At 38.9% G+C, this 19,150-nt stretch overlaps 1 protein-coding gene across 8 annotated transcripts in view; it reads right to left on the bottom strand.

Moving 5' to 3' along the window:
* Nucleotides 1–19,150, bottom strand: part of UTRN (utrophin) — a 489,639-nt gene that overhangs the window by 124,285 nt on the left and 346,204 nt on the right. For all 8 annotated transcript variants that reach the window (XM_032873101.1, XM_032873103.1, XM_032873100.1 and 5 more), the window contains one exon: nucleotides 9,015–9,171. In XM_032873101.1, the coding sequence (XP_032728992.1) occupies nucleotides 9,015–9,171 (157 nt within the window). The remainder of the gene's footprint in view (nucleotides 1–9,014; nucleotides 9,172–19,150) is intronic.

The raw sequence follows: 19,150 nt of genomic DNA, 5'->3' as shown, positions 1-19,150 counted from the left end.
TGTGAGAAAAAAATAGTATGATTGTGTTGTTTACAAACTGATACTTGTAAAGATTGGATGGTGACTCTGTCTATTTTTACAAGTTAATCCTAGATAGTGATGGGGGACTACTTCTGCAAGGCAGTATTATTAGATGGTAAATAATAGGTATCAATATACCTTTATTTAATTAAAAGAACTCATATAGCCTAGACAGTTTTAAACAAAACAAAAATGACGAAAACTATCAAGATAGACTCTCAGCAGTTACGGAAGGATATAAGCACCACTCCTTACTGTGTGCCAACCCCCAGGGCCAAACGCTTTACTGTCGGAGCCCTTTGACATATTATTAATTTTTATTATTATTTAATGAGTCTTCCTAGGTGCGTGTGCTGTTAAGACATTGAACAAAGTATTCATTATTGTTGTTGCTATCAATGTTCTGAGTCACTGGTTAAAATATCCTACTTATCCAAAGTATAAACATTTAATTAAGGGTCCAAAATACATTGATGTTTTATAGTATCCATTCCTGGGACACTTTTTTTACACAAGAAAAAAATAACAATCTGTGAGTCACTCGTTTCAATGTGTAAGAGAGAAATTTTAAGCAGAGACTGCTATGGGGCTTTCTGCTTGCTCTGTATCCAGGACTGGGACTCTTCCCCAGCACCATCAACCCTACTCACCACTTTGCTTTTCTGCTTTGTTTCTGGTCTATGGAATGTCTGCCGTGTTCTGGAGCCCAACTTTGCCATGTTTGGTTTCCAGGGGTTGGGGGGGATTGTTACCTATTACCTATGATTCCTAGATGTTTAAGCAGACAAGGTGATCTGAAGCGTGACCTTACACAACCATTCTAACTAAAAGTCTCAGAGCCATTCTCTAGACATTTAAATATGTAATATTCCATCTGGATACAGCCACAAGCACAGAGCTGCTATGAAGAGAAATTATTAGAATGTGTCACTGGAGTGCAGAGGCTGAGCCTTATTGCCCTTTGCACATTTAACATTTTTTTCAACAGACTGGACCCAGGATAAGGTCATGCAAATGCAAATGTAAGATCATATATATTAATTCTGTATCTTTACTTACAGATTATGGGAACATTCAGACATTGCATTTAAAGGTAATTAGATTCATGGTTAAACATTTATCATTTGCCTATAAACCTTTGGTAAGTTAACTAAAGCAGGGCATACAGCATGGGTCTCACGAGCTTGGCCTTTCCATGATAAACTGTTTTCTTTCATTAAGAACAAGAAATTAATCATCTTGCAGTTTCTAGACTCATATCTTATCCCACATAAATTCTCAAACATGTTGTTTCAATGACTTCATCCCATTTCCTGAGTTGTCTAAATTATCTCGGAAGCCATCAACAGGCAAAAATAGTAAGCGTAAGTTATGACGTCAGAACTTGCAATCGCCCAAACATCATGAATCTGAGGAAAAATTAAAAATTTGAGGGGAATCTGGTTGCCTCAGCTGTTAAGCATCTGCCTTCAGTTCAGGTCATGATCCCAGGGCCTGGGATCAAGCCCCACATCGGGCTCCCTGCTTGGCTAGAAGCCTGCTTCTCCCTCTCACACTCCTCTTGTGTTCCCTCTCTTGCTGTGTCTCCCTTTGTCAAATAAATAAATAAATAAAACCTTTAAAAAAAAAATTTGGACACAGAACAAGTGAAAGAAAATACACTAGAAAATATAGGTCCCGGTTTAAAGGACTCCAACCAGCCATTGTTTACTGAAGCATTTACTAAATGTACTCGGCTAAGTGGTTTATCTAAGCTGATGCTCAGAAACAGAACTGAAGAGATGGGACAATCTGCTCCAGAGCGTCACAGAGCTAGCAAGTGGGGGAGGGGAGCACCAAAACCACGTCTACCTAAGCCCAGGAGCTAGTTCACTAACTTTGTATAGAAAGTCTCAACAGAAGGTGCCTCCAAATAGAGCCTAATACACCACTCTCCAGAGGGGAAGAGCCGAAAAAGATTTTCACTCTACTTCATAAAGTGCTGAGGGTAAAGTGCTGACATTTAAAGTAGTCAGATGTCTACTTGGAATTATCTTATTCAAATGCTTCACGTAAGTCTTTGACATCAGAGTTTGACATCCCTGGAAGCAGCTTTTAAGTCACGTAGTGGTTTTCTAGCACACAGTAAGCCCACACCCACTTGTGGAGACCTAGCTTTGTTCTTCCCTTTGTATGTAAAGCCACTGGAAACTTTAATGTAAAACTTGAGTGCTCATTTGAGGGACGTCAGCATGGGTGGTTTCTAATGCATCTTGTGAATGTGCATGTGTGACCACAACAGAAAGTCACGTCGTATTGCTTTTTAAGCTGCTCTTGAAAAGACTTGTGTACAATGACATTCAAGACTTGCATTTATGAGATCATATCTCCCAAAATAGTAAACAAATCACTGTTAAATTACTTTGTCTCCTTTAAAAAAAAAATCCATCTGGGAATCGCTAGATACTCTAATTTAGAATGAAGATATTAGGTCCCATTAGTCTGACACAGTACTGCATTGTTCAAAATAAAGTAATCCAGACAGCTATCTGTAAGAAGAGATATGTAAGTCAGAAATAAAATACAAGGTCCCACTCTTTCTATGGGGAAATTTTAAGAATCAAAAAAAAAACCCTGCCTAATATATTAGTATCAAGCCATTTAAGGGTTGATTTTGGTTGATTCTAACTATGTACTTTAAACCTATAAAGCAAGAGTTCTTTAAAATTAAAGAGATCTTTTAAACTTTATTATGACAATTAAAGACCAAAAACAGCAAGAAGTTAGAAAAAAATAGTTTATAATAACAGAAAAAACCTAAAAGTCACCTAAATTTAATGCTAATGTACCAGTAAAAAATAGTTTAAAGATTATTTTGTTCTGGGGGCGCCTGGGTGGCTCAGTGGGTTAAAGCCTCTGCCTTCGGCTCAGGTCATGATCCCAGGGTCCTGGGATCAAGCCCCACATCGGGCTCTCTGCTCAGCGGGGAGCCTGCTTCTTCCTCTCTCTCTGCCTGCCTCTCTGCCTACTTGTGATCTCTGTCTGTCAAATACATAAATAAAATCTTTAAAAAAAAAAAAAGATTATTTTGTTCTGTTTAAAGCTACATCATCATGTTATAATTCAAAAGAGTTATAGAATCTCTTAAATAGAAAAGATCAGTAAGGAAAGCATATAAGAACTGATAGCAGGCTCGAGTTAGCACCAAGGGACTGAAGTTGGGGGTTAGAGAAATGGATATTTGGGCAGACAACCAAAGATCTGGGACAGCAATGTGCAGTGCACAGGTCAGCCACAACTCCTGTTGGAAATGATTTCCAGTAACACAGGGAAGAAACAGGGACTGTAAGTTTGAGAAGGGCAGGCACAGGCCCTCACCTGACTAAATGCCATGCAGACAGGAACTGTGTCTATTCTGTGTATCTGTGTCTCTCTGCTGTCCTAGAAACCACCAGACACGTGGGCAAATGATAAGGATTTTTGGAAGTGAGAAAGGAAAGGAGAGAAGAAAACTCAGATTTCATCAAAATACACCATGGCTCTCATTTTCTTCCACTATCAATAAGAGGATAGGACAGAACTATTTCTTGGGCCTCTTCCAGTTCTAATCATTGATAATTCTAATTCTAAATAAAAGTGGTTTTTTTTTTCTTCATAAAAAAATCTGAAGGCGGGGGTGAAAGACATTCTCCAAGGACATGGAAAGAAAAAGCTGTCCTGAAATAGAGTAACCACATGTACACCCAAAGGGATTTTAAATGTAAGAAAAGATTACAGATAATTTACAGAATTTAAGTTAGAACACTGGCAAGGCTGAGGTTAGACTTATTCAATGATTATGGCTGGCAAAGTTTGGTAAGAAAGGTAAATAACCACAGGTAGATGTTGTGCCTTTAAATACTGCCCTAATATGCCTGGGTGGCTCAGTGGGTTAAGCCTCTGCCTTTGTCTCAGGTCATGATCTCAGGGTCCTGGGATGGAGCCCAGCATCAGACTCTCTGCACAGCAGGGAGCCTGGTCCCCACCCACCTCACCCCCCACCGCCACCTGCCTCTCTGCCTACTTGTGATATCTCTCTGTCTCTGTCAAATAAATAAAGTCTTAAATAAATAAATAAATAAACAAACAAACAAACAAACAAACGCCCTAATAGTACTAATGCATAGTGATTTGCCCTCTCTATAATAATGTATAGTGATTAGAAACATTATACGTGACAGTTGGGAAAGGTTACTTTTGGCAGAATGTGACTGCATTTGGAAATAAGGTCTTTAAAGAAAGAGTTAAATTAAATGAGGTCATTAGGGTCGGCCCTAATCCAATATGACTGGTGTTCTTATAAAAAAGAGGGCATTTTGAGCAGTTTTAGAAGACAGACACTTAAAGAGGGAAGGCCAGCTGAAGACACAGAGAAAAGATGACCATCCACAAGACAAGGAGAGAGGCCTCAGAAAAAAATAAACCCTGTAGACACCTTGATCTCAGACTTCCAGCCTCCAGAATTGTGAGAAGATGAATTTCTTTTCCATCACTCAGTCTACAGTGTTTTGTTATGGAGGTCCTCACAAACGAACACACCTCCACCAACTTTACTTGGAAATCTCTTCCATAAATTACTTCTGGCATGAGAGGCTGCTCAGTTCTCAGAGCTAAAAATGTAGCTTGTGTCAAAACATTAATAATAGATGACAGTAAGAAAGCCTGTAGTTTTAGATCATTGATAAATTGTAAGGCAGACCATGACAGATCACAATAAAGTATCATGTTCCAGAACCTACAGTCAACATGAAATTCCACAAAGGATTATTTCCAGTGAAGGTATAACAATGAGGGGAGAAGCCCCTTGGCCCCACACTCAGAAACTCAACCAGTGCTATTCATATAAACTTTCTAATATAAACTCAAAGAAGTAGAGACCATTAAATGGAAACTCCTGATAAGTCCTACTTACTGATCAAGAACATCCATCAGCAATAGTCTGGGTTAAGTAACAATGTGCTAAGTGATGGCAGCTGTGATAAACACACAATAGTAACCCAAGAAAAATCTAATAGCAGGCACTAGAAATTTAGAAAGCAGTGCTAAACTATATCCAATTTACACTACTCCTCTCCCTCATCCCCAACTAAAGGTGTAAGACTCAAAAGATAAAAGGAATGTGAAAAGAAAACACCATTTTTCCAAACTACACCAATCCCAACCTATCCCACCATCACCCTTCCTTCTCATAATTATCATTTTGATATCAGGCTCTCTCTCTTGGTCCTGGTGATTTTACTGTCCTGCAGATGATCTGCAGCTAACTCCACCTCTCAGCTCCTTATCTACTCCTCCCAAAGGACCCTGTTCTCCACCCTACCTGTGCAACTCACTCCCACAAAAAGACACTGGAGACTGTCATTAACAATAAATGCCCCCTCTAGCACCCCTTCTCTGACTACAACCATCTTCGTTACGGTTTGTGCCCCTCCCCAGGTCCCCAATTTGAATGATGTATCAGTCCCCCTGCTATGTCCCACTCACTGAGTTCTAACATCACTTTACTGTCCCTCACCTCTGATATCCTCAGATCTCCCTTTCCCCAGCCCCGATTCCATGTGCCATCACTACCATAGCTCCCTTATATTTCTGTAACCCGCTTGCCCCTCTCTTCCCCCATCCCATATGCTTAGTTCAATTCAACTTTCCAATTCACTCCTTATCTTCAGTGAGGCAACTCAACATGGACAAAGAAAAGCATTCACATTGGCTGTTCTCATTTTAAATTCATGAGCACTGCCCCATGTTCTTGTACATTCTGTTCCTAGTTTAACTCAGCCACTTCTAGACTATATTTTCTGCCTCCTCATTTCCCAAACCTCCATATCATCTTCCTTCTTCTCGTATTCAGTTGATGACCTAGCTCCTTATTTCACTGAGAAAACGGAGGCAATCAAAAGAGGACATCTGAACGTTCCCATGCACAAACCTACAAACCTACCTCTGTTAGACCAGATGATCTCTCTGCCTCCTACCCGAGATCAATGCTGTACTTGTACCCTGGATCCTATCCCATCCCCTACCTGGTAATCTCCCTCCTGCATCATTAACTTTTCCCACGTTACAAGATCATTCCCATCAACATAGAAACATGTAGAATTTGTCCTCATTCTTATAAAGTCATTCCTTGACTACTTGACCCACATTCTCCCTCCAGGCACTGTCCCATTTGCTTTGTCCAAAAACCTCTGATTCCTGCCACTATAAGTCTTTCTCTTTCTCAGGTAGTCCACATTTCCAACCCGTGAACACATCCTGTTACTTCTTCCCAAATATATTCAGAAAACAGTTACTTTCTACCTCTCCCTTTATACCTTTGTTTAAGTCATCACCATCCCCCCTCTTGGATTACTGAAATACATTCCTGAACCCCTCTATTTTTTATTCTTCATAATCTCATCTGTGTAATATAAATCAATCACAGCATTATCATTATCAAAACCTTCCATGGTTTCCCATCTCCCTTGGAGTGAAAGCCAAGCCCTTCCAAAGGGCTTTCAAGTACCTGTGTGATTTCAACCCCTTCCCCCTGCCTCCAGACCAACCTCAGTTCCTACCTCTCTATTTGACTTAAGTGTTTCAACAATGCTGGTATCCATGCTATTCCTCAGATATGACCAGAACACTGCAGCCTCTATGGCCTGGTGTATCTACCCCTTTCCTCTACACTGTCTTCCCGAGGGAGCAGCATTACTTCCTGCCTCACATTTGCATCGGTTCTACTCTCAAAAACCACCTCCTTTATGGCATTTTCCTGACCTTCTCCACATAAAACAGTGCCTCTGCTGTTTATACTCTCCCTTCTCTCTCTCTCTCTCTCGCTCTCTCTCTTTCCTTGACCTTGCTTTACCTTTTTCATAGCATTTATTACCATGGGACATATTATATATTTTATGCTTGTCTGGTGTCTGTCTCTTACTACACGGATTCAGGCAAGAAGATTATCTTTGTTGTCGACTCATCAATGCTTAGAATAGTGCCTGGCGTGTATTACACACTCAATAAATACTTGCTGAATGGATGAACCAATGAGATCATCAGCATCACTATCAGTATTATCTTTATTATCTAAATGCCTGGGCCTAAAGGGCTGGTGCAGAGCAACTGCACTCTAAGACTCTAAGTGAAACAGCCTAAATCAGGCTGACCTTGCTCAGAGGAGGTCTTAGAAAGAACACAGCCAGCACTTAATGGAAATACTGATGTGCACTTTACTTGCTAAGGTCAGAAGAGGAAAATCATTTCATGCCTGAAAAATTAGGTTTTAATCAAAACTAGCAGAACATGGTCACAAGCAAATTTTATTCCTTAACAGAGAACTTCCATTGGAAGAGCTTTGTATTATTCTATTTCATCATCTAAATCCACAAAAAACACATATGAATAATTAAAGGAAAGGAAAGCTGAAAAAAGGAGAAACATGATTTTCCTAAACCAATGATTTAAAATCTTCTATCATTGTTTGTTGTTGTTGTTATGATTATTTGCATGTTATATTCCACCACTATCTTCTTTTTTCTTATCTTAGAACTATTTCTCTATCACAGTCTCTTTTCAAGTAGAAAGGGAAAATTTACGCAAATGGTAATTTGAACAACCTAGTCACAAGGGCCCAAAGTAAAACAAATTTCAAGGTCTTATCATTTTGAACCAAATTTATTACCTAGATGATATCTTCCTTTCTTCCTTTAGAAGATGCAAGCGTTACTGTTGTGGCTTTTCCAATGGGAATATAATTCTAAGGTCACATTAAAATGTACACATTTAGAAGGAGAACTTGCATTGCATGTGAAGAGTAAAAAATATATACATAGCAGAACAAGCCAATGTACAGTACATGAGAAAATGGGAATGAAAGAATATTAAAAAAAAATAGAAAGTTTGTAGGGCAGAGAATTTAAATAATACAAACTTCTAACATTAACGTGTTCATTGATAACATTTCAGCATATCTGTTTCTCAGAGTAAAAGTATAAATTTGTACAGAGACAGAAATTTGAGCAGAATAAAAATGTAACTCAAAAAAAGGTCTAAGTTCAGAAAAATAAAACATATAAAATGACGTAAATATGTTGGTCCTCATTTGCTCTAAGACTTTATTCCATATTCTTACACCTACAGGTCCTTATTTTTTCACTTCCATTTTTATAAACAAGATAATCTGAAATTCTTTATATAAACTCTATGCCTTCTGAATTTGAGACTCACTTGTAGTAAAAAAATGCCCCCAAAAGAATAGGTTAGTATTTAAAAATCCATTAGAAAGTTAGATAAGTGTTAGGATACTCTAAAAACAATAGGATGCTTTAGAGATCTTTAATGTTTGAAAAAACTTAATTGAATATGAAGAGATAAATTAATTTGAAAAAAATGGAAGTAATACATGCAACTTAAGTGTCTAAATACTGACAATTAGAAATGGGGGGGTGGGAGGGCGGTTGGGTGGCTCAGTCAGTTAAGCGTCCAACTCTTGGTTCCAGCTCAGGTCATGATCTCGGGGTCCTGGGACTGTGCCCTGCATCAGGCTCCGCACTCACCATGGAGTCTCCTTGAGGATTCTATCCCTCTCCCATGGCCCTTCCCCCTGCTCACACTCTCTCCCCCGAATAAATTAAATCTATAAATAAATAAATAAATAAATAAATAAATAAAAGAAATGGGAGGTAAGGGTGAAATCCTGTGTTGATTTCTTCAACTCAGGTATTTATCTAGAATTTTAAGTATTTACTTTGCCAAAATCAAAACGAGTCAAACAAACCAAGGCTTATAGATGGGAGTGGACGGTGGAGAGATGGGGTCAACAGGGGATGGTATTAAGGAGGGCATGTGTTGTGATAAGCACCGGGTGTTATATGCAACTGATGAATCGTGGAACACTACATCAAAAACTAATGATGTATTATATGTTGGCTAATTGAAAATAAATAAAAATTTAAAAATTTAAAAAAGATCCCCACCGTATGCGGTCAACTTACTTTACAGTGATCATACTGGAGCTGTAAGGCTGGGACATCCCCTCCAATGGGCATTTGCTTTTGGAGCTCTTCATCTTTAATATTCAGCCATTTGATAAGTTCTTCTAAAGACGTCAGCAACCTGTTCCACTTCTCCGCACTGGCCTCCAAATGGGCCCTGTTGAGAGACAGGATGGACCACATTCAGAAGTCTGAATTGAGTTCAAATATTATATATCTTCCCTTAGACTGATAACCTTGTATGACTAACTAATGTTCAAATCCCAGAAAGAGGCTGACTCTTTGTTTAAAAAAAAAAAAAAAATCCCATAAGAAACAGTTATTTTGAAGAAGATGAGATATACAGATATGTTAATAATATCTATCAAAATTTAAAACAGATAACTACATTCCACAAAGGCATAAACATGAGTCTTTCAAGACGAATGTCCATGATATAATGTAAAATTATAAAAGCAAGTTTCAGTAGCTTATGTATAGCTTATATGCACACACAGATACAATTTTCTTCTTCTTTTATCCACATATATGAAGACAGGGACTGAGAGAAGAACAGAAAGAAACTATATGCATATAACATGTTTGGAATAATACATATTAGATGGGGTTACTACTGAAAACACAGTAAACACTTAATTTTTATATATTTATGTACTAATTGACTATGTACAACAGGCCCGTGTTAATTTTAGTTCTAAAAGAGCGAATTAATATTTTTTAGGAAAGGAAATTACTGTCTTAATTTCCCTTAAAACTCAATAATTTACTGAAAGAATGTCACTAATATTTACCTCAAAAAGTTGGGAAACAATTAGCCATTGCTTGGATAGAATGCTATTTGGCTTAAGACTGACTGGTGTCCTGTGACAAATGTCTACTGTGAATAGAAAACAACTGGGCAAAGTAATCAATTACAGTACTTCATACTCTGGTCTAAAAGTGGTTCAATAAGAATTTCTGGTTTTAGTACAGAAAAGTACCTTCAGATTCTTAAATTATGAACATTCTATGCAGGAAACCATGTTTCAGAAATATATTTTTATGCGATTTAAGATTCCGATAAGAGTAAAAGCCCTTAAGAACAGAAATGCAAATAAAAGCACAAATTTGGGGTCCTGAAGAAAGCCCACTCAGCCAGCCCACACGTCATGGGCTGAATCTGAAAAGGGGGATCAGTCAGAAAGAAGTCCAGGGACTCTAGAAGTCAGCATTTACTCAACCTTGCACGCCCCTCGGGGGCAGACGTGAAAGTGGATTTACGTACTCTACTGTGTGACATGGAATTACCTTGACCTTTCAGACTGAGCAGTGCAGGGCTGATGGAAATAGACCTAAGCCTTGTTACACACCAGCTTCCAAAGACTAAAGACATGATGGCCAAAGAGGACTTATTTGGGGGAGGCGCCTGGGTGGCTCAGTGGATTAAAGCCTCTCCCTTCGGCTCGGGTCATGATCCCAGGGTCCTGGGATCGAGCCCCGCGTCGGGCTCTGCTCAGCAGGGAGCCTGCCTCCTCCTCTCTCCTCTCTCTCTGCCTGCCTCTTTACCTACTTGTGATCTCTGTCTGTCAAGTAAATAAATAAAATCTTAAAAAAAAAAAAAAAGACTCATTTGGGGCAACTTCAGGTGCAAGAAATCTCTGTAGACCAGGCTTCACATCCTCTCAGTTAGATATCACCTTGACATTGGCATCATGATCACCCCTTCCACAAAACTGCTCCTTCCCTGAGTAATAGGAGACCAGTCAACCAGGGACAGCCACTACTGTCCCTCAGTCTTATCAGTAATTTCCTTTTTGGACATCTGATTGACTTGAGCCTCTGTTCCTAAAGCTTAGAGTTCTGCTATAGTTAATCCAAACAAGTATTTTCCCATTGATCACATTAGGTGGTATTCCAGCAACAGACATTCAACGATATCCTGTCTTTGTTTAAAAGTTCATAATGTTTTCAGAAGAACAATCTGATCTCTAGCTCATCTCTAGTTCATAAAATAGTGACCATGGTCTATCAGCCAATGTTCTTGACTAAAAAAAAGATGGAGTTCTGCATATCCCTGAAATACCATGAACCAACCTGCGGTCACATACAAAAGGCCAGTTATTTTGCAATATATTTATAGTTTGGTTGTCAGCTGGCTAATATAAAACAAACTATTCAAACCCTAAAATTATATATCTTATTCAAAAAAGTTAGATATGAAATAACAAAAAAATTATTTGTAGATACAGAAAGAAGTCTGAGGCATTTTATAATTCTTTGAGAATTGTTATGATTAAAAAGTTTGTTCTATTCTCTTGCATTTATAATCTTTTCTATTCATTCTACAGGTGGTACGACTGACCTCACTTTACAAAATTTTGCTTTAATTAGATCCTGATTCTGCATGAGTGCCAGCTTTTCTGTGTTCATATTGATTAATTTTAAGCCAAATATGTAATTACCTATCCATGATAAACAGTAATTTTACTTGTCACAGAGCAGAACTAAATAATTTCAATTATATTAACTGAAAACTCTGCCAGTTACAAATCATTTTGTCATAAATACATTTGACGAAGGTGTTGCAATTCCTTTCTAGTATTTTTAAATGAAAAAAAAAAAATGACAGCTAGACTTCAGTGGCCTTTAGTTAATCAAGATGTGCTTGAGTGTCTCTGTGTGCAAAACACTTAAGCACATACCCTGACCTTTATTTTAGATTATTTGATCCTGCTTCTTCAATGTCTGTAGCTTAACTCTTTAATCAATAACTAAATCAGATGTTACATTCCTTTGAAATCTGGTTACAGATACTCATCGTTTTGAAGAGCATGCAAATGTTTTTCCTCCCAATGTAATTAACTCTTTTGACTGCATAAAATAATGAAACTGATCACTGAAATCTATCACATTCAGCACCTGCAGGACTCTTCATAAAGACGAAGGCAATGCTTTTTATAGAGAGATACTGAAGTGACTTTGAAATAAATGAGGTAACACTGGTGTACGTACTTCTCTGCATCTTCCTTTTTCCATCCTAAAAAGCAAGCTGATCTGGCAGAATCTTTGCCTGGAAAATCTGCTCTGGTTATTCTCCAGTAGATTATAACTATGTGTTCAGTGGATTACTACCATATGCCCAAATAAATGCATGCTTCCATAGTAGTCTTCAGTGTTCTAGTTTCAATTTAATTTTTTCATCTTTCAAGATGAAAGCCTTTTCTTGGGCACTGGGTCGAATGCTTTGTAAGTAGAAACCTTAAACTTGTTTTTGGTGTACTTGCACTTTCTCAATTTTACTCTGAACATTTTAAAGCTTCCCCTTCCTCACAACTAAAGACGACCAGTCAGTCATCAATCATATTTTCAAAACCTCAGAACATTTCTTTAACTCGTATCTACAAGCACTCACATTCTGGATAACCGAATTATTTTATCCTAATTCTCACTGTTTCGGTTTATTCTTCAGATACAGAACATGGGCTTTCGAAAGTGCAAAAGTAGAAATACTTTCACTGGATGTATCAACCTAGGATGATCTCTACTACAGAAAGTGCTTTATATAAGTTAGCTCTCATTATACTGAATCATTTATTTTACAAGTCTCTACATATTTTTAAGTGACCCACTCTTTTAAAACTATGTAAGAACTTCATAGAAGGTAGGGACCCATAAAAAATGGTACCCTACCATTCAAATACAACATGGAGGAAACTGTAAATTAATATCTATTTGAAATCACAAAAGTCTTGGGGCACCCTCGTGGCTCAGCAGATTGTGTCCCACTTTTGATTTCAGCTCAGGTCATGATCTCAGGGTCATGAGATTGAGCCCCATATCAAGCTAGGCACAGAGTCTGCTTGAGATTCTCTCTTTCCACCTCTTTCTGCCCCTCCCCTAAATCACTAAAGCCTCTACTTTTCAATGTTTCTTCAAAGAAGTTTTTATTTATTCTCCCAATATACAGCTAGGAAAAAGAGAGCAAACAGTGTGAGTGAGCCAGCAGGAGCACATATAAAAATAAAATACAGCTTTCCACTTACTCACCCTAAACAAACATCTACGGAGCACTTACACTGATTATCAGGCACTACATGGTTTCCAAACTAAAAAGCCCTGGGACCAAGGTGGGAGAAAGGCAAGTTCACCAAATATGCTCTGATATAAGAAAGCTAACAACAGTTCTCTGAGGGAACCACAGCTCGGAGAAGAAAAAAAAATGGCTTAAGGAAAGAATCTGGGATCCAAATTGAAGTCTAAACTCTTCCACTCCACTCCTTTCATTAGGGGCAGCATTTAAAATGGGAGACAGAAATGGCCCACACATATTTATAGACAAGTGAAGATCCAATTGCAAAGTAGGTCCATCAAAGAATACAATGACCCAAATTAAGGGAACAAATGCATGCTATCCCCGGCGCATAAGGAATGCACAGAATTAAATGTCCAATGTGGCATCTTTATGACAAATGAAATTTATTTTTAGTTTATGGTAAAGCCCATAGATTATAAATCAAGTTATAATGAAAGCAAATACCTTTATTAGTATAAGAATAACCAGTTATAGTAAAAGGAGTTATTTTTGCTCCCAGAAAGGGAATAAAGATGACTAGGAGAAAGAGGAATTCAGCGTGTGCTGAAAAGAACACCAAAGCCGTGCTTCCAATATGGTTGCCAACACTGACATATAGATATTTCCATTGAAACTCAAGTTAATGAAATAGATTTTGAAATTCATGCCATCAGTTGCACTAGCCACATTTCAAGCCCTCTGTATACCACCTGTGGCTCGTGGCTACCACACCAAACAGCACAGAGACAGAACATTTCTACCTTCTCAGAAAGTGCCATCAGAAACTGCTGAACCAGAGTGGGGAAAGGAAAAGAAGAGAGGGGCCGTATCTTCCTCTATTCAACTTGAGAAAAGGAAATGTTAGTAGTTTTACAATACGGTTAGAAAAATCAACTGGTTAAGGCTAAAAGTGGTGTCAGTGACATTGTAGAATGTGATAACATTAGATGTAGTCATGATGTTAAAAGTTAATCTGCTCTAAGGGCTCTTAAAAGGGTGCCCTGAATTTTTAAGAGGCTCATAAAAGAAAGGAAAGATAGAATTTTATCTTTGAACTCTGTTTTCATTAGATTTTACAAGTTCACTGGCCTTTGAAACCATATGTTAATAAGAATCTCTATTAAACATCATTAAGCTGATAAGTAGATTTTAATTAACATAATCTTAAATTAAATAAATCTAACAAAAAAACTTGGGCCATGTCATTCACATTACTGAATTTATTTCCAATTCATATTTTTTTCAGGGAGTAAAAAGTATTGTCAAATTTTCTAAGAGCCCATTTTCTAGATGACAGTTCAAATTATTAGCTATTTTCTCTTCTGTCAATATAAGTGAAATATATATTTGTATATATTGTTTTTAGATTGCAAAGAATATTTCACACACTGGACTTCAGTATTTAAAAGTCTTATCAAAGTTATCCAAAAAGACCGTGAAATAATATTTAAGATATTAACCCAAGGTGTTCAGTCTTAGGTTATTACATAATTCCAATGACCACACCATAGTCAAAAAAGGTAATACCTGTAAAGCACTTACTGTAGGTCTGGCACATGGATATTCAATAAATATTAGCTGTTATTATAATCTTTGGCAGACATTCTCTAAAAATGATGATAAATTAGAGCAATGCCATGACAACATTGACTTTAGCACAATTAAGGCACCATTTGAAATATAGAATGTACAGAAGGAGCATATATCAAATGGCCTCATTCTCAGAAAAGAATGAAGGAAAGACACAGCAAAGAGAGAGTTTTGGGGTGTTAACGAGGAAGCAAAGTCTTTACAAAATAGAGATGGTGGTAAATATGAGAGAAAAATCATTCAGAATCATAATACCAATTTTAAGTAGAAAGGGTCAAATTATAGAACTGTCATCATTTTTCACTTTCTTATATAACACTAGGAAGATGAGAATCAAGAATGGAGGAGAGAGGGGCACCTGGGGCCCAGTGGGTTACGCCTCTGCCTTTGGTTCAGGTTGTGATCTCAGGGTCCTGGGATCGAGTCCCGCATCGGGCTCTCTGCTCAGCGGGAAGCCTGCTTCCCCCCCTCTCTCTGCCTGCCTCTCTGCCTACTTGTGATCTCTGTCAAGTAAATAAATAAAGTCTTTAAAAAAGAATGGGGGAGGGAGGGGTGCCTGGGTGGCTCAGTCAGTTAAATGTCTGCCTTCAGCTCCAGTCATGATCCTGGGCTCCCGGGATCAAGCCCTGTGTTGGACTCCTTGCTTAGTAAGGAATCTGCTTATCCCTCTGAGGGCTTTAAAAGGAGGAAACAAGAAATTCCAGGGAGAGAGGAAATTTACAGTACTGGAATGGCTTATGATGGAATCCAAATGGAGTAGAAGTGGAGGATGGAGTCTGAAAAGATGAAGGGTTTACGCAACCAAAGATTAGGAGAAAAGGAGGCACATTTGGAAGAAGGGAAAAAATTAAAAGCTAAGAGTTGCACAGCTGGAAATATTAAAGGACATGCATTTTAGACAATCTAGTTGGCATACATGCTACCGAAATGAGCACTAATCAATCCACCTGAAATATAGTAGAGGACTCATCTATACAAGATGAAAATGCAAAGTTATGTAATAAGATAAAGATGATCCCAGTATATAATAAGCTAATGAAAGGTACCCTCTTCATTAGGGCCATCACTTTAATGTGAAGGAGAACTGATTGACCAATGATGTTGCAAGTAATTCTGATTGGATGCAACAGAGGGCTCCTCTCGAACTAACATGGCAAAACCAGTGGTATTCAGATGCACGTGCGGAGTGGAATGTAGGAAAATAACATGTGTGCTCTGGAGAACACTCTGCCCTTGGTCTCCTGGAGCCTGATCATCTCAGGATGTTAACTGAGTCCCAGGTATGGCCAGGTCTGTGGGACTTAGAAATAGAAGAGGGAGAAAGGCTCTTAGAGACAAAGTAAAAAGAAACATGGAAGTCAAAATACAAAAAATTATCAATAAGAATATTGACACCAAGGATGAGAGCTGAGGAAGAGATGAAGAATAAATGGGAAGTCAGATGCTCCAATCAATGAGTAAAGCAGAAGAGTGTCTTACAGAGCAGGAGGAAGCAGGAGGAAGATGGTAGAGGGTAGAGTAATGCAAGTATCCACTTCCAGGGAGAAGCTATTGAGATGGAATGGCAATGCCTAAAATACGGCAAGGCGGCTGTCAACGTCTTCCTTATCCCCATGTGGCCATGTGGCCACTGGTCTGCAGCTCCATGGCAGAAGTGGATGGCTGGTGTTCCAGTCAGTTGGTACCAGCAGCAGCTATTAAATATCCAAAATATTCCCGCCAGCTGCCAGCTGAGGAAAATGGAAAACTTACAGGCTATCAAAGAGAGCTGTAAGTGAAGAGGGTCACTAAGGGGAAAGCCAACATTCAAGGAAACAGAAAAGTAGTGGAACCGTGTACAGAAATATTAAAGATAGAACTGAATTCGGACACAAGAGAAGCCAGTGTAGGGACAGACTGCTTTAAAGGAATGGGAGGAACGAGTAAAGGGATGGAAAGTGACAGCGTGCTCACCAGGCATCGTTTTCAGCAAGGACTGAGGGAGGCAGGGGGCTGGGAGATAGGCTGACTCTCCATATTTCTCTCCACTTTCCCACCCAAACCCCTGGGGAGGGACTTTCTCACTGAGCACACTCCTGACCTCTTCTGCAACCATCCCCTCTCTCAGTCCCTGAAGAGGTGAAGTGAGGAATCTGATTCATCAATTTAGGGAATAACGAGATGCTTTGCTCAGCTCGCCCTTGACTTTTGAAACAGGCCTGCAAACACTGAGTTCCTCCTCATTCTTCCTTGTAGGGTTCCTCAGCTGGGGGACCACCTTCTCTGTGACTGCCGGTAACACCACCTCATTCTGGGGTTCAGCTAACTGGGCCCACGGGATCCTCTCCCTAAGCCACCTCCTCCAGCCTGGCCTCTGCCAATAATTAACATGATACTGTTGTTCTCTCTTGGACATACTTTTATTCATATTTGTTCAGAATCCAGCCAGGATAGATGGACACCATTTGTTGGGGACCTTCTCAGAAATTCCTAACATTAATGGGTAGGGAGAATTTCTATGTCTTTTGAACGGATTAATGCCAAACAGAATGGTAATCCATAAAAATATTATAATAGTTAGCAATTATTGAGCGCTTACAGTTTGCCACTGTCTTAGGCACTTTATACAGGCTAATTAAATGAAATATTGAGGATGAGCCTAAAAGAAGTTACTCTTATTCTCTATTTGACAATACGAGGACACACATATTGGCTAAGTAACCTGTCCATGGTGGCACAACTGCTAAGAGGCGAAGCCAGTGTTGGAACCGAGGTGGTGTAGCTCCAAGGGTTAACACTACTAAACACTACCCTGGACCACTTCTGTTTGAGGTTGGGCTTCCTATACAAGGGTCTATTACTGAGTATAATAAACTGTGTTATCTTTTTTAAGAAACTGTTTTCTCTTTCTTTTAATTAAGATATCATTAACATATAACATTCTATTACCTTCAGGTATACAACACAATGATTCAATATAGATATATATTGATAAATGATTACCACAATATGTCTAGTTAACACCCATCACCACACAGTTATAAATTTACATATTATATATGTATAAAGAAATATGTATCTTTTATAAATACCAAAGTGATAATGAATGCTATTAGAATTTGTTTTGCCCAAGTTAAAAATGAAGACTGAATCATTTACTTCTTCAGTGAGGCAGATCTGATCTATATGAAAGCACAGATAAATCAATAGAGGTACAGATCTAGGTCTCCAGTTCTCACACATTTACAATGCTGTTACATCTAGTAACATAGTTACAGCAATGTGTTCTCTCTCTCTCTCTCTCCCCTTCATAGCAGAGTGACTTGAGAAAATGAGACTGTGTAGCTTAGTTCTGTTTCCACCGCCCCACTTCCCATTCTGACTCTTTGGTCCTCTGAGATCAGATTTTCACCTCAACCAAAGCACTATCCCAGCAAAAGTTACCAAAGCCCTTCTCATTGCGTCTGGCCTGGGTAGCCCTGATCTTACTCCACTCCCTCAGCCACTAGGCACGCCCCTCCCTTGGAAACCCCTCCTCCCTTGGCTCTTGACAACACTCCTGGATCTCCTCTCCTCAGGGCCACCCACTTCTCAGGTTCCTTTGCTGGCTTTCCTTTCCTTCACCTATTCCTTATATATTAGGCTTCCTTGTGATTTTTTTGCAGTGCCCTCTTCTAATTTTTCACCCTCTGGCCTACTTACAATGCCTTGCCTGCCACCTCTATCTGGGTACTCCCCATCTCACCATTTTTTTTATTTGGCTGACTGTTCTCTTTTGAAGAGAGGTCTATCCACTGGCTACTGGTGATTTGTTTCTGGATGTCTCACTAGTGCCTCAACAACATGAACCAAGTACCTATTCAGGGTCTCCTCCCTTTCCTGGATACTGAAGAGGTCTGTTAGTCACTCTCCTTGTCCTCAGAACTGTATTATCTAAGAAAGCATCCTCCATGGCCATGTGAGAGGGATCGTTCCAAAGCTCACATCTAACTATGTCACCTAAAAGTTTTCAAATTCTATTACCAGAAGAATGAGCATGGTGCACACAGCCGTTCCACGAGTGTGCCTCACCTCTCCACCTTTTTTTTTTTCTGGCCACAATCTTTCCCCTCCACACCAACAGCAAATTCTCAGCCATGCTGAACTTCTTCACTGTTCCATGAAAACACTGTTATGTCAAGCCTCCTGCCAACATGTCTTTCTCCGGGGCTGATGCAATCTGTCAGAGAGAAACTATATACCTTTTTGAGGCTCAGCTTAGTAACTGACTCTTCGATGAAGCCTTTGGTGATCATCTGAAGAGAAAGTAACTACAGTCTTCAATGAACCCGCCTTAACCTGGTTTAGAACTGTGAGCCTGCTAGGACAGGAACCATATCTTATTTATTATTTGCAGGGCCTTAAACAGAGAAGTTTTTTCTTATTAACTGCTTGAATAAATGCCCTAATCTCCAGAGGTGGGTAATGAGGCTAAACATTCTTTTAACTTATTATCATATTAATAATACACTTTACT

This window comes from Lontra canadensis, unplaced genomic scaffold, assembly GCF_010015895.1.
Source record: "Lontra canadensis isolate GAN:19392208 unplaced genomic scaffold, GSC_riverotter_1.0 scaffold47, whole genome shotgun sequence".
NCBI lineage: Eukaryota > Metazoa > Chordata > Mammalia > Carnivora > Mustelidae > Lontra > Lontra canadensis.
The sequence above is the reverse complement of the archived record's forward strand: the minus strand, read 5'-3'. Positions and strand labels throughout refer to the sequence as shown.